This window comes from Polypterus senegalus, chromosome 2 (assembly GCF_016835505.1).
Source record: "Polypterus senegalus isolate Bchr_013 chromosome 2, ASM1683550v1, whole genome shotgun sequence".
NCBI classification, from domain to species: Eukaryota; Metazoa; Chordata; class Cladistia; order Polypteriformes; family Polypteridae; genus Polypterus; species Polypterus senegalus.
Genome location: NC_053155.1, coordinates 311764003 through 311779680, shown reverse-complemented (window position 1 = coordinate 311779680; position 15678 = coordinate 311764003). Strand labels below are relative to the sequence as shown.

At 34.9% G+C, this 15678-nt stretch overlaps 1 protein-coding gene across 1 annotated transcript in view; it reads right to left on the bottom strand.

The window, feature by feature from the left end:
* The window catches only part of col4a1 (collagen, type IV, alpha 1), a 257790-nt gene that overhangs the window by 114597 nt on the left and 127515 nt on the right, over window positions 1–15678 (bottom strand). The window contains exons 7-13 of the mRNA XM_039745916.1: window positions 14838–14891; window positions 13909–13935; window positions 7196–7270; window positions 6845–6907; window positions 2168–2203; window positions 1876–1914; window positions 222–308 (exon numbers count right to left, since the gene is read on the bottom strand). Coding sequence (XP_039601850.1) covers window positions 222–308; window positions 1876–1914; window positions 2168–2203; window positions 6845–6907; window positions 7196–7270; window positions 13909–13935; window positions 14838–14891 — 381 coding nt within the window. The remainder of the gene's footprint in view (window positions 1–221; window positions 309–1875; window positions 1915–2167; window positions 2204–6844; window positions 6908–7195; window positions 7271–13908; window positions 13936–14837; window positions 14892–15678) is intronic.

Sequence of the window (15678 nt, the reverse complement as noted above, 5' to 3'; positions counted from 1 at the left end):
TACGTTTTTTCTAAAACAAAAGCATTAACACATGTTGCATTTTAATTTTTGGTCCAAACTATCAGAGACATACACTTATACTAATATAAAGAAATTAACATTTGTTTGAAAACGTTTGGAGAGATTCTTTACTACCTGAAGACGGTTCATTGTATATTATCAAAATATGAAATGAGAAACCTTAACTTTGACTGGGCAGAATAAAAATGCAGTCAGAGTACCTTTGGTCCTGGAAATAATGTGACTGTAGTTGGACCAGCCACCTCAGGGTATGGTGGGCCAGGAGGGCCACGAGGTCCTGGATCTCCCTATTAAAAAAAATAATAATTTGAGTCTACAGTGTATAAATACATTTCATAAAGTACTGCAGCACATAGATTATCAGTAACAAAAAGAACATAAAGATTTCTTTCACATATAATTTATTTTTACTATTGACAATTTGAAAAGGCTGCACTTTCTCCCAATTCTATTCAGCATATTTCAGATCATTCCTGTAGCTTATTATGAAGATCTCTCTTAACTCACTGAAAATGCAAAAGGTGCGGATTCCACCAAAAACTTAAATCAAGGACCAAAATCATTGCAACATTGCTCAAGGAGGACGTAAAACTATTATTGGATGCTAAATCTAGGATGACTGTGAGGGCCTATAACAAGTTGTGACAACTCAGCTGACACATGTATGCTGACAGAGGCAGACAATCAGAGAATACCCAGACAGGGAGGAAGAACATGAGAGAAGACCCAGACTGACAAGCACTAGTCCTCACAATAAGCAGTTATGGACTACAGAACAAATGCTGATTTACGGCAGGATCTAAACAGAGTGATGTGGTTAATAATGAGGATAAAAAGACACATAGAGTTCAGTGGCCATAAAAAGTTTGTCATGTAAAGAAAGAAGAAAGCCTATTGTGACTATAAGAAGAGTGTCCTTAAAAAATGCACTCTGAATTGCTGAGTGATTCTCCCATCTATTTAGGTTCTCACATTTGTTATGTGTAAAGTAAAAAGGTTCAATAACGTAGCCTCTAAAAATTTCCACTGGAGTTCCATTAGCATTTTCACAAAACTTTGGTCAGTAAAATTTATGAGTTTTAAAATCAAACTAACATTGCACAAACATTCTAATCTCCAAATAGGTGAAACCTGGGAATACTTTAATATAACAATGTGCACACAATGCTACAGAAGCTATAAGTACAAATAAAGTTATCAAGTCAAGAATATTGAGTCCTAAGACACTTTTGCCAGTGCTGGCTTTGAATTTTACTTCATTAAAAACTAATTGAACTGGAAGTGGGGAAAGTGGTACTTTTTATTGTGGCAATACTAAAATGTGTGACAACATTTAATAAAAGTTATGTGTATACTGTGATGGCATGGCATCCAGAGTACAGTCAGACCTACTTAAGAAGACAAAGCTTTTAATGAAAAATACCAGTCTCCTGCACGCTTTTACGAAGAGTGGACTTGGTACTTTATTGTCACATGTACCACAGATGACACTGCCATCACATATGATCTGCCAGAACAATGCTATTACCAGCCTCTTCTTCCACTACGGGAAACATCTATTTTCATCCTCTGCTGACTTAACCTTTTACAATTAAGTGATTATTCAAAGAATAGGAGAACATAAACAATATCAGAAAGGTGCACATCCAGCAAATATATAGAGGGCCTGTAGAATACTGCAAAATGAGACAATGGAGATATTTAAAAAGTTTAGGAAAGTCTTTTGCTTGCTGTGATCACTTGGAGCAAACAAAGTAAGAATTTATGTGCCTTTCTTCAATGGATCATATTATATAAAGCATCTATATATCCCAAACATAGAGGTTATCATTTGTTTCTTTCAATATTACTTACTCTGTCACCTTTTGCACCCTGGAAGGAAGGTCTGTTGCCCTGAAAAACAAATCATTACAACACATTGCACTTTAAGTAGGATTCAGCCATCATTATCTTATGTTCCAAGCTAAACAAATGTTTTACTTACTTGCTTACTTATTTTACGTTTTTAATTATTTATTTATTGATTGATTCATTGATTGTATTTTTCTCATTTGTTCAGAGAAGACATGCAAAAATGGATTTCATTGTATTATATACACATGACAGTAAACTTGATTTGACTTGAGTAAAGCATTTGAAAACGTACCTTTTCTCCTGGAGGGCCAGGTGGACCAGGAGGACCCTACAAAGAAGTGGAAAGACAGAAACTTTTATAATTACATTTGGTAAGCTGTTTAAAATAGTTTAACAAAATAAGGTTGGGTAGAGGCCAGACTCTCTTTACTTATAACTAATGTATCAGCCATGTATTAGCTAAGACTAAAGAGGTAATAGTGGACTTCAGAAAGCAAGGAGGCATACACTCCCCTCTCACCATCAATGGGAAACTGTGGAGAGAGTGAACTGTTTTAAGACCTCACAAGGACTGTTCACACTGAAAAAGTGGTAAAGAAGGCTCAACAACACTTTTTGTCTCACGCAGCTGAAGATGTTTGGCATGAGCCTACACACCTTTACATCATTTTACTCCTGCACTATTGAATGCATCATAACTGGATGCATCACTGTCTGGTATGAGAACTACACTGCCGTCAACTGCAAAGCCTTGAGGAGGGTAGTGCATTCTGTTCAACAAATCATTCGATGTGACGTTCTTAACTTACAACATATATATGTTAGTCATTGTGTAAGCCAAGGAAGAAAAAATCAATGACCCCAGTAATCCAAGTCATGAACTGCTCTCACTGTTAACTTCTGGTAGGTGATGCCTTAGCATCAGGTCCCAGACCAGCAGGCTCTGGATCAGGCTGAAGGGACACTGAACTCTGCAGAGTGATTAATACTAATCCTTATCCACGTTCCATCATGCAATGCACGCATCCATGATAAGTTATTTGCACATTCCATTGCATCACATGTTTTTGTGTTGTTAGAATGTATTATAATAAAACAGGAATTTAAGTATGGCTAAGTGTTTACTTATGTAATGTGTTTATTTTTGCACAGTATGTGAATTCATGTTAACAGTAAATGTATCATTATGTGAACTACCGTGAGCCTTGCACATAAGCTTTTTCATTCACTCACTTGTACATTTGTGTTAAGTGATGTGTGAATAAAAGTCAGTTTGTTTTATTACAAATGCAATATGTAACGCTGTGGTTTTTTATGGATGTGTTTTTTTCGCACATCACTTACAGGATCAGCTAATTATTACAAAATTGTTAGTTTCTAACAGTTAAACCTCTTCACAGTCCATTATGGGACAGATATTTCTGTCCAACGCTCTGCTCTTTTATCTCTATTTTTATTAAAGGGCTATTTAAATACTTATTCAGTACCCTAAAAGTACCACTTCGCTCCTGAAACCATTCTGCTTTATTTTTCAGCCACAGATTCCTGACTGTTTATACTAAAATTGTTAACCCCTTGTAGAAGATTGTCATGGAATCACTTCAAACTGCTTCTGGCATGAATACAGACGAGGTGGCGTATGTATCCCACCAATGTCGGTTGATGCGTATTCAATACACAGCAAGGATCGTATTGGAATCACTGGTCACGCCATCAGTCCTAGTGGATGCTATATTCACCTGATGGAAGTGAAGTGTTGGCGTGGCCATGCACGTGGATTTTGGCTGCTAATTTTGAGAAATGGTCCACATTTGAGGTAAGTTGTGCTAAAATAAAAATATGTACCAGGTTATTGTTTGCTGGTGTGCTATATTCAGATTAACAATCTCAACTTAATTTAGCATCTGCTTGACAGCAAAAACACAAATAATCTCTTTTTTTATATAACTGTAAATAAAGTTAGGCAACAAGGGGTTAAGGACTAATCACAAGTGGGAAAAATGATTCTTTTCAGAGCAAAAAAATGGAAAATGATGGCAATTATTCTTATTTTTCCTTTGCTACTATAACATATTTAAAACCAATATTTTAAAGAGCCTGTTCAATGTCAGCAATGCATATTTTAGCTACCTCTAAGCAGTTTTCCCACATGGTCTCAGTTGGCTGCTAACCTGACAAAAAACAATGAAGTGTAATGAAAACACCTTTTCAAGTCACCTATATTACAATTTTGCAGCAACTGTTATTGGGTAAAAAAAGAGACTCAGTTTAGTTTTGCTATTCCTTGGCAATTTGTTCCTGTCTGCTGCACTCAACTGCCATCCTGTGCTCCAAAGCATCAAGTCACTACCACACTCCCTACACATTGTCCACAAGCTGCATTTTTTAAAATGATTGATAAAAATTTTAACTTATGTTACTTCATTTTTCTTAGTTGTTTTGAATAAGCCAGTTGCTAAATATATAACTATAATGAGGAGAAAATGCTTTAAAAATTACAATTCAATAACTAATATACTTAGTAGCTTAATTGCAAAACACATAAAAGTTCACAGAATGAACTGTAAAAGAGGGATAGGTAATGCCATCATATCTTCTGTTCTCTATAAGAAAAACAGCATAGCTGATAAAAACTAAAACCAATTTATAGCTACATTTAATGTGTTTAAGTAATCATAATTGATGTTGTCTGGGTTTCTTATGTTTCAGGTTGAAAGAGTCGTATTTCTCTTGTTGATTGCATCACTTTATACACGGGAGGACCCGATTTTTGTGAAGGGCTATGTTTCCAATATCATCTTCATTTCAGATGCAGTTTTCACATGTTTTTTAAGCAACGAGTCATAAGCAAAAAATAAAATATATTAATAATAATAAATAATATAAAAATGTAGCAAATGAAGGTCAAAGTAAATGTAGTACCCAGAACGTTTACCTAACATTTGAATATATTTAATTTAGGGCTGTCAGATAAAATGTTACTGTTCAAATATGAATCAAAAGTATTTGTAAAAAGTCAAAACTTGACATTCCATTGAAAAAGAACTTTTTATTTTGACCTCCTGCTGATTTTTTCATCATGTTACTCTAGGCATGCTATGCAATACTGCCATATTTTGCAGATTTGATTTTGCATGTCGTTTTCATGATCAGCCTTTCCATAATTTTGAATTGTTAGCTTGCTTTGCTTTTTGATCAACAGGAACATTTAGGAAAGACTTTGAAACAATTTTCTAGCACCTAAAAAGTATCACTCTGCTCCTGTCCTGTTCTGGTCTACTCTTGATCTTTATAAATCTGGGTTGCTGTTGTTTTAAGCTAAAATTGTTAAGCATTCGTTGCAGATAACAAAACTTGGTTTCCTTTATTATTAATTATAATGGAATATAACAGCCATACTTCTGATTTCCTTTTATTACTATAATGGCTGTTAAATTGCCATTTTAAAGAGCATTTTTAGTGGCAGAAGAGCACAATTAGCTACCTCAGCCAATCTGTGTCTTTACAAGACTGCTGATTTAAATCATAACGATACAACATACCTAAAACAATGGTATAATGAAAAATAATACTAAAACTGTATTATATTTTTTCTGTATCTGTAATGTGGGAAAAAGGACCCCATTTAGTTTGGTTATTCCGAATTTAGTACTTAGTTGGCATCTTGCGCTACAAGCCTAACAAACCAGGTCTCTATCTACCTTTACCAGCTGCATTTTCTAAAACTAACTATAGCCTACTATATACTTCCTGTGATTTGTTTTAAAATTTTGCACTATATCATGTTATATGTTAACTCAGTATTTTCCTGATGAATACTCAGTCATTTTTATAGGAATATAATGAGAAGAAAATACTTAAAAATCATAATAATGTAACACTTAGTACATTCAGAAACTTCAATTGTGAAACAGCAAAAGTCTCACTCAAAAAAAAGAGATTGGAAGCAAGTAAGCATTTTCTGGATACAAGAACCAGAAAGTCACATAGCTGAGGGATAAATAAAAATAATGACCATGTTTAAGCGATCATTAGCAAATTTCTAGTTATTTCATATGAGCATTGCAGGTAGTGTGAAGTGTCCCGACTTCACTTTTCTACTTGATCGTGTCACTTTGTATGCACAGTGAATCCTGTTTTGTGAAGGACTGGGTTTCCAACTGCCACTTTGGTTTGAAGGCTGTTTCTTTTAAGTACTGGTGCAAGAGTCAAAAGCACATGCTTTGCAGATGCACCATGGGCATAAAAAGTACAGATATTATTATAAATAATAATAGTAATAATGATAAAACATGGAAGGTACACAGAAAGATGTAGTGCATAGAACTTTAAAAAGCTATGTTTGAAAATATTTGACTATTTACTTATTTTTACTATGAATTTTCAAACCTGGCAGACGCCCTGCCCGGGGTTTGTTTCCTGCCTTGTGCCCTGTGTTGGCTGGGATTGGCTCCAGCAGACCCCCGTGACCTTGTAGTTAGGATATAGCAGGTTGGATAATGGATGGATGGATTTTCAAACCTTAATATTTGCTAATTTGACAGCCCTAAATTAAATCCATACTTATTTTTAATAAGTATATTCAAATCCTCATTTTTGGCTAACTTGACAATCCCAATGTGTGGAAGCACTTCTCTTTTCTCTTATTTACACTAGCACCATTAGACAGTAGTTAAATGAGATAGATTCAGTAAATGGGAATTAGTGGAAGTCATCGTAACTCCTTTATCCTAACGTTAGAAGGCTTTTTTGCTAATCTAACCATGTTTTGTTTCTGCTATCCACAGGCATGAAGTAAAACTGTTCTATTAAAGTGTATGAACCTGAAAGGACTGGGTCCTGCAGTCACATGCCCAAGATCACAAGAAAATGGCACATCACTGAGTGTTAATAACCTTATTGATAGCCCTGCATTCATAATAAGGTTGTAAGGACCTAGAGTATTTGATAACGTTAAGCCATCACTTACTGGATATCCTTCAGGTCCTGGTGGACCAACAGGTCCTTGGATTCCTTGCAGACCAGGTCGACCCTGTTAAGAAAGCAGCATAGGGAAAGAAAATCTCATCACTATGGCATTTTAATAGTTCTGTTCTCAATGAGAAATATATAGTCTATAAAATCAATTCAGCTTTATTCATCCACACTTTAAGCTTAGTGTTCAAACTAAAGAGAAAATGTCAGGGTCTTTCATAATATTATAATAGAATAATGAAACTTGTCTGTTATTTAGTGGTATTCCATTACTGAGTGAAACATATAAGAAAGACAATTTCTGATGCAAGAAACACAATTTCTGGACATTCAGTATGTCACCTACTGGTAATCCTGGCACTCCTGGAAAGCCCTTTTCACCTTTAAATGGGATTTGCCCAATGACTTCTCCTGGATCACCCTTAAAAAAAAAGACACACAATATGTGTTCATTGTTCTATCCTAACAAATAATAGTAAAATAAATAAATGATGCATAGTGCAATTTTTTTCTTGTGCAATCATTTGCTCCCTTTCTGTAGTTACTTTGTTCTCGCTGACACTGTAGTTTAGTTCATTTTACTCTATATTATACTGTATAGTAAGTTTCTCTGAAGATCACTTTATGACAGAGCTCAAAATAAAAATGCTGCATAAAATAATAATTGATCTGCACACATTATACTGCTCTTACTGGCTTAGCTTAAATGATATTTTCCACAGGTTGACTTTTGTTTCATTCACTGATGCTTACATTATTTAAAACATAATTTAAGACAGCTCCACACTATGTGAAATACTGTATACAACCAAAATGTACCAGTTAAGGTCCAAATTTAGTTTGTATTGAGCTGATTAACAGATTACACAGCATGACCTCATATGTCCCCACTGCTGCAGAACTTTATCCTCTTTTATTATATTTAATAACTATTATTAATCTTGACTAATATCTTATCCAAGGCAACTTACACATAGTACTCATATTTTCTTACGTATTGCATAATTGGAGTAGAGACAGGTAAACAGTTGCATAAGGTTGCACAATGGTCCAAAGGCATAAACTGAACTGGCAACTGTGTGTTTTAAAATCTAACACCTTAGTCACAAACTTGTAATTACTTTATCTTGCTGTTATGAAGAGCCTTTTGATCCAAACAATTTAAAAAACTTCAAAAATGTTATCAACTGTAGCACTTCTCATCTAATGATCACTAGCTTCTTTCTGAAGTTATTGATCTCTAGACTCTGTTACCAGTTCTTCATATACTGGGGTATTAGAGTTGTGTTGATATAGAGCTCAAGGGGTGTCCTAAAATATGGGGTTACAGGAGTGCATAGCTCCCACCAAACATCAGAATGGCAAATGTGAAGGCAGGAGACTCCTGGGAAGTAGACTTGTTAAAATAATCCCCTGCTATGGGGGCACAGCAAGTTCCTGTTCACAGACACTTGCTCCGTAAGGAGCAGAACTGGGACCTTATAAAGGGGAAAAGGATGACATCCTCCTAATACTGATGTGACTGAGAAAACACTTGAACAGAACTAGAGATGATACATTAAAAAGTGTTTAACAAGGACTAATAAAGTATTATGTAAAGAGTTTATGTTTAGGCTTTTAGATCGTCCCCTTTGGTCACAGTAAATGCTATATTTTGTTGAATTATATTTACAAATCTGTGAAGTGATATTAGCTTGCCCAATGTATTTGGAGTTCTACTGTATAAATGTAAATGTAACCATTTCTAAAATATATAATTATTGCTAAAGTGAACACTTTTGTGAATACTTATGTAAAACCCACAACAGAATATGTTAGTCATCCTTATTTTACATGGCTGCCCCTTTATAAGATACTGGAAATTTTCTGCATTTTGAAAAAAAAAATTTTTTTAATTATCTGCATAAAACCGCATTTATCTATTCCAGGCACTATGTAAGCTAGAAAATTACAATAGTTCTGTTTCATATGGATTTCTCTTTGTGAATATGCTCATTCTTAAAGGCTCTATAAAATGTATTCAGAATTTTCTGATGCCAGTTGTTTTTTCCTGCTGGAGTATCATAAAATTGTACATCCAATAAGTTTAGAAGAAGTAAACCTACAAAAGCTCACCTAAATCAGATTTCAGAGCAACCGTCAAGAAATGACTGTAAATTAAATACCCTCTGAAAATGATAAAAACTAAATAAAATGCCCTCTGACAAACGTAGGCACTAAACACTTTTGATAGATGGCACTAAGTTTGCTATTTTTAATGAAACCCCAAATTATTTCAAATTGACTTTGTTCTACTGTAATATTATGAGCATAATTAATTAATCACAGAAATGTATTGCTATTTCTGTGGCACAGTTCATCAGGTACAGACAAACATTTTTATTTGGGAAACCTAAAGTTTGCTGCTTAGTTCTTGTTAGAAAGCACTGCTTTAGTAGCTACTCCAACTAACTACATGAACATGAATACCAGGAACTAAAATACTGTGAAAGATCAATTTATATTGTAATGGTTGCAAAATATCAGCACTGTACAGGGAAATAAATCAATTAAAGTCCTGCAGCTTTTACCTTTCTCAAAATTAAGTCTATACCTTTTTTAAACACAGGGTGGCAGCGAAATGCTGCACAAACATGAGGTCTGATACTTTTTTCAACCCAACTTGCAACCTAGTATTATTCCTGGTTGAACTGCTAATTTAAAGTATGCATATTTTCCTCATACTGATCATCTTCCGGAAAGGCCACTTTGATTTCATAACCAAAAGGCATGCTGTCAAAATTATTAAGTGCGTTGCTGTATATGCCTTGTTATGGTCTGGTGTTCATTCCTGCCTGATAGACTCTGGCTTAAATGTTTCAGAGTTCAAATATTTTAGATGTTTTATTTAATTATTTCTTTTCTCATTTTCCTCTGCATGACACACACTTGCTTGATAATTCATGGGAGAGAAAAATACATTATAATCTAAAGAACTATAAACTAAAGAATTCTGGTGCAGACTGTGCAAAATAAAGACAAAGGGTGGGCTGAAAAACATGTCCTAATGTTTTTTTAAGTATTTCCATTTGTCAAAAAATGTAAATGTCATATGGAAAAGTAAAATCTTAAGTGATAAAACAGACAACCTGTAACAATTATATAAACTCACTTGCACTTGACCAGTTATACTCACTCAACTCACTTAATCTGCATGTGTTTTATGCTTTAGGAGGACATTAGAAAAAACAGTGGAAACTTCTACAGTCACAGAGAAAACCTAAAACTCTACAGCTGAGAGGATACTGAGTGTCTCCCTACTCTGTAAGGAATAAATAAGTACTCTCCTGCTCTTTATACTGAATATGTTCTTTATATTAATGAATAAATCACTGTTTAATTTTAGATCACTGTTTAATTTTAAATCACAAATTTATCAGATCACTAGGACACCATTTTATCATTTACGAAAATATAGCAAAAGTTAGATCCTGTATAACACGGGTGTCGAACTCCAGGCCTGGAGGGCCGCAGCGGCTACAGGTTTACATTCTAACCATTTTCCTAATCAGTGACCTGTTTTCATTGCTAATTCACATTTTAATAGCCCTGTTAGAAGGATTCAGTCCTCCAAATTGATTTGTTTCCTCATTAAAATGTAGCCAAACAGAAATGAGACGTGAAACGAGCCAACAATTGACCAGCTAAACTGGGCCTTTAAACTCTAACCAGTTTCTTAATGAGAAGTCAATTCTTGCTGTTAATTAAACTCCATATTTAATTCCGCGGCTTGGTGTTGCTTTCATTCTGTCACAGCTGACATTTCTAAAACTGTTGATTTTCTGTTTTTCATAAGAACATCGTCAAAGTGTTTTGGTGACCTGAGCAGAGCAGATCAACCTTATTGAGACCTTCACCTTTCTTTATTTTCAGATAATGTGTGATGTGGCGGCTTTTTTGTGTCTCATTATTGTTTAGCTGCTAAGTAAGGAAAAAGAAACAACTAAAGGGTCTGAGTCAAGTTAATTACCGGTAAAAGAAGTTAATTAGCAGCAAAAACTGGTCACTAATTAAGAAGATGGTAAGAATGAAAATCTGCAGCCACAGTGGCCCTCCAGGACCCCCTGCCTTTGCAGGATGCTGAGAAATTAGTTGACGCTTTTGTTTTCAATTAACTAGATTACTGTAACGCACTCCTCTCAGGACCACCCAAAAAAGACATCAATTGATTACAACTCGTGCAGAATGCAGCTGCCAGAATCTTAACTAGGAAAAGAAAATCTGAGCACATCTCTCCAGTTCTGATGTCACTACATTGGTTACCCATGCCATTTAGAATTGACTTTAAAATACTGCTTATGGTTTACAAAGCCCTAAATAATCTGCTCCATTCTATATTTCAGAATGCCTCTCACCTTACACTCCAAATTGTAACCTGAGATCTTCAAATGAGTTTCTGCTTAGAATTCCAAGAGCTAAACTTAAAAGAAGTGGTGAGGCGGGCGGCCTTCTGCTGTTATGAGCCTAAGATCTGGAATAGCTGACCGATAGAAATTCGGCAGGCTAATACAGTGGAGCACTTTAAAAAAACTGCTAAAAACTCATTACTTTAACATGGCTTTCTCACATTCATGGTGGCTCCGAAATCTGTACTAACCCCTACTTTCTCTGCTGTTCTTCTTCTGGTTTTCTGTGGTGCCAACCTGTGCCACCACCACCCAATCAAAGCACCGTGATGTCCCTACATTGGTGGATTGAAGGCCAGCAGTCAACATGACCATCATCATGAAGTTCTTCCATGTTAACCCTGAGAACCATGAGGACTGATTCAAGTCATTTATGTTAGGTAGAATGCCTAGTGGGAGCCAGGTGGTCTTGTGGCCTCACAACCCTTGCAGATTTTTTTTTTTTTTTCTCCAGCTATCTGGAGTTTTTTTTTTCTGTCCTCCCTGGCCATTTGACCTTACTTTTATTCAATGTTAATTAGTATTGCCTAATTTTATTTTTATATTTTGTCTTTTTTCTCTTTCTTCATCCTGTAAAGCATTTTGTGCTACATCAAATGTATGAAAATGTGCTATATAAATAAATATTGTTGTTGATGAATATGCATTACTTCAAATAACATCATTAATCAATTATTAACAGTGTCTATTATTCAAAATAAGAGCACATTTATCTATGCTAATTTAATATCAGTACTTGCATTCTCTTTCTGTGTCCCTCTATTATTTATATAAAATAGCTGATAAAAAAGATGCTGTGTCTGCTATATGGCTGCATGTGCCCATTTGAATAAGAAATAATAGTACACAAATAATCATTGCTAACAAACACATTAGTTGTTGTTTTTACAGTAAATAAAAAAATCTACAGAACACAGCACCAACTTTCCTTTAATTATATTATAATATAAGGAAATTAGTTGCTTATCATATCTTAGAATTTATTTTCAACCATTCAAAACAGGTCTTTGAAGAGTGTGTTTACAACTATAGGAAAAACTGCTAAAGGTTAAAAAGACACTTAGAAGTACTGCTTCATGTTTTGAGTCTTCAAGATTAACTACAAATAAGTAAACAATTAAAACATGTAGGCAGTTTAATGTATTGGACTTTAAACAACAAGGCTGAAGGTTGAGTCCTTGCTTCTGGCTAACTCAGTGACTCTTAGCTTATACCTCACCCAGTCTAAGCTCCAAATTTAGAAAACTAATTTTAAGATGCCACTGCACATGTGGACAGCATGGTAGCACAGTGATAGCACCGCTACCCTCATTGATCCAGTGTCCTGGGTTAAATACCAGTTTATCGTTGGTATTTATGTGGAGGTTACATGTTCTAATCATGTTGTCTACTTGAGTTTTTCACTTATCATTTTGGAGTGAGCGGGTCCTGTGATGTGACTGACTGACACCATGTCAGAAGCTGTTTCCTGTCTTAAGTCCAGTGTTTCCAGGATAGGCACTGGCCCCCCACAACCCTGAAATGGAGTAACCAGGCACAGAATATTAAATTATGTTATACTCCGCACTTTCAAAAGGAACTTGGGATGGTGTTCCCAATAGAAAGGAGCTATATACAGTAAAGCTTACTGATTTAGGTAAAACATTTTGTGATGGTTATTTTTATAGATAGATAGATACTTTATTAATCCCAAGGGGATTAAGTTGCTTCCAAACTCAAGAGAAATGGAAAAAACAAAGAATGAAAAATGTATTATTTTCTTTACCTTGTGAATTTATTGCACACCTACTAATACAATGATCCATTTTTCCAAACCCGTTAATCCAATTCAGAATCGCAAGGTAGTTGGAGATTACCCCAGTAAGCACTGGCTGCAACACAGGAACAATCTCCAGACAGGGTGCCAGCCCATCACAAAGTAAACACACATACACACACACACACATTTCAGGAGCCAATTTAGCTTTGACAGTCCACCTAACTTGCATATCTTTGGACTGTGGTAGGAAACTACAAGCAAGCACCCATAGGAAACACAGGCAGACACAGAAGAACATTCACACTCTACAAGGGAGCACCTGAGACTTGAACTCCAGCCTGCTTGTCATAAGGCATTATCACTACCAATGAGCAACCATACCCCCTTCATACATGTGGTGCATAGACTTTAGAATGTATTACAATGCTATTTACTCAGGTGAGCACTTTATGGTAATTCACCATGAAAAAGGTGGTGTTCAAGAACTAACAGATTACTTTGTCAGATAAAGTGTTCACAGTTTAATAGCAGGGTGTGCAGAATGCCACTATGATTTGCACTTAATTTGCTGTGATAGGACCTGGCTCACCATGTTCCTCTTTTGTATTATTCAGATTCATCTAATGAATTAATTTCTTCTGAAGGCTGTTTTTAATAGAATTCATGTGATGCACTGCCTGTCTTACTTGCCTTAAGCATTGCTTCTATTTACTGCTATGCTCACCTTTTATCTGTCATATATTGAATGGAGATATCTTTATGTACTGTATACTCTTCCCTTAGATTCCTTAAGGTCAGATTCCTTACTTCAGCATTAATAACCAAACAAATTACAAACTGATCCTTTAACATTACCTTTATTCCAGGAATTCCTGGGATACCCTGAAATAAAGAAAAAAAAGGTTTTAAATAACTCACCTAATACAATGGGCAAAGCATATGAAACAGAAGTATATTCATTATTACTAAAAGGCAACACCCTTCACATAAAATGTGAATTCATAAGGACATTCATTTCAAATTCAATATCATGGTGTCAGTGTAATCACTATTGGTATTGAGCCACAATATTAAAATGGTTTCAAAACAGTATCTCTTTCCTGTAGTTTGTCTAACGCTACCCTCATATTTATTGAGTACATATTGCATTTAGCTTAAAACTGGATCTTTCTAATTATTATTCTTGTTTTTTCTTTCTAAAGGCTGGGAAGGGCACTACTTTAGGGCTACCTGGACTAAGAGGAAGGAACAGTAATCCACCCTGCTAGTGAATACACTTGAATTCACATGTCTTGCAAATGTTTACAATATAAACTTTTTTTTTATTTGTTTAAACTGCTGTGCTTGTAGATTGTTTGGGTACTCATTTCTAACATTTGGTAACTTATTTAAAGACTACTGCAAGCTTACATTAATACTGTTTTAGAATTGCTCTATTTTAGAACTAGTTGCTTTTTGCATTCCATACCTACTGTATCTATCTTAAACTCCAGCAATAGCAACACTGCTACATTTGTAAAGACTATGGACTGGAAAGAAAGATGCAACTATGGCCTTTTTACATCAGTCAGTAATGTCTTGAAACTTTATTTTAATCAGAAGGGCTAAGACTGAATTTTATTTTGACAGTCACTTACAGACATTATGTATCTTGCCACCCTAAGGATATGTTTAAATAAAAAGCTAAGGATAAGTGTTCCAATCGCCTTGAAGGCTAAAGAAGCTAACTTTAAATAAAACAGTGTAGACCTGTTTAATACAACAAATAGAGATTGTCTTCTTACCATTGGGCCTTGGGGTCCAGGTAATCCAGGTGCTCCGTCATAACCTCTCTCACCCTTTAAAACATGAAAAAAACACCCAATTAAGAAAGTCTGTACAGTTGATCGATACTTGTCTGTTTTTTGGTTTCTATTTCATCTAGCACTTCAATCTTTTATCGCTTTCTGACTAAAGAACATGGACAGACATGAACATTGATTATACTAACACACCGATTTTTGTACCTAGGGCTCCACATGAAATTCATTCTGAAAATAACACTGAAGAGTTATACACCGCGAATGTCAGCAGCAAAGATAGTACATAGCAGAAGAGCTTTATAAAAAAAAGTGTGTTTTAAAATTGTTGAAGCTAATGTGTAACCAGCGTCACACTGGGCATTTGTTAAGTACTAGGTTTACAATGGTGGAGTATTTCTGTTTTTATAAGGAATAGGTCCTTGTTTGTAAGTTACAGTAGGAATGCTAAAAGTTTCATTCAGCTGATATGTAAATGTTCAGAATTTTTGACACTTATTAATTTATGTCTAAACTATAGGATACCCTTGCAAATATCAGCCCTGCAGACACCTTACCAATTTCTTCATTGAAACTGAGTGGCAGTAAATTATTCATACATGTGTAACTACTTTAAAATTTAACTAGTGTACCCTGGAGTAGTGGAGTATAAGAAAGGAAAAGATAAATACTAACACTGCACTCAGCAAGTAATAATTATACATGTACCATGATTATACCTAATTTAGAAAGATATAAAAATATTCAATGAAGAATATTTAAAATTAAATTATTAATGAACTCACTGTGCTAACAGAAAGTTCTTCACCACAGAGTAGAAAAACAA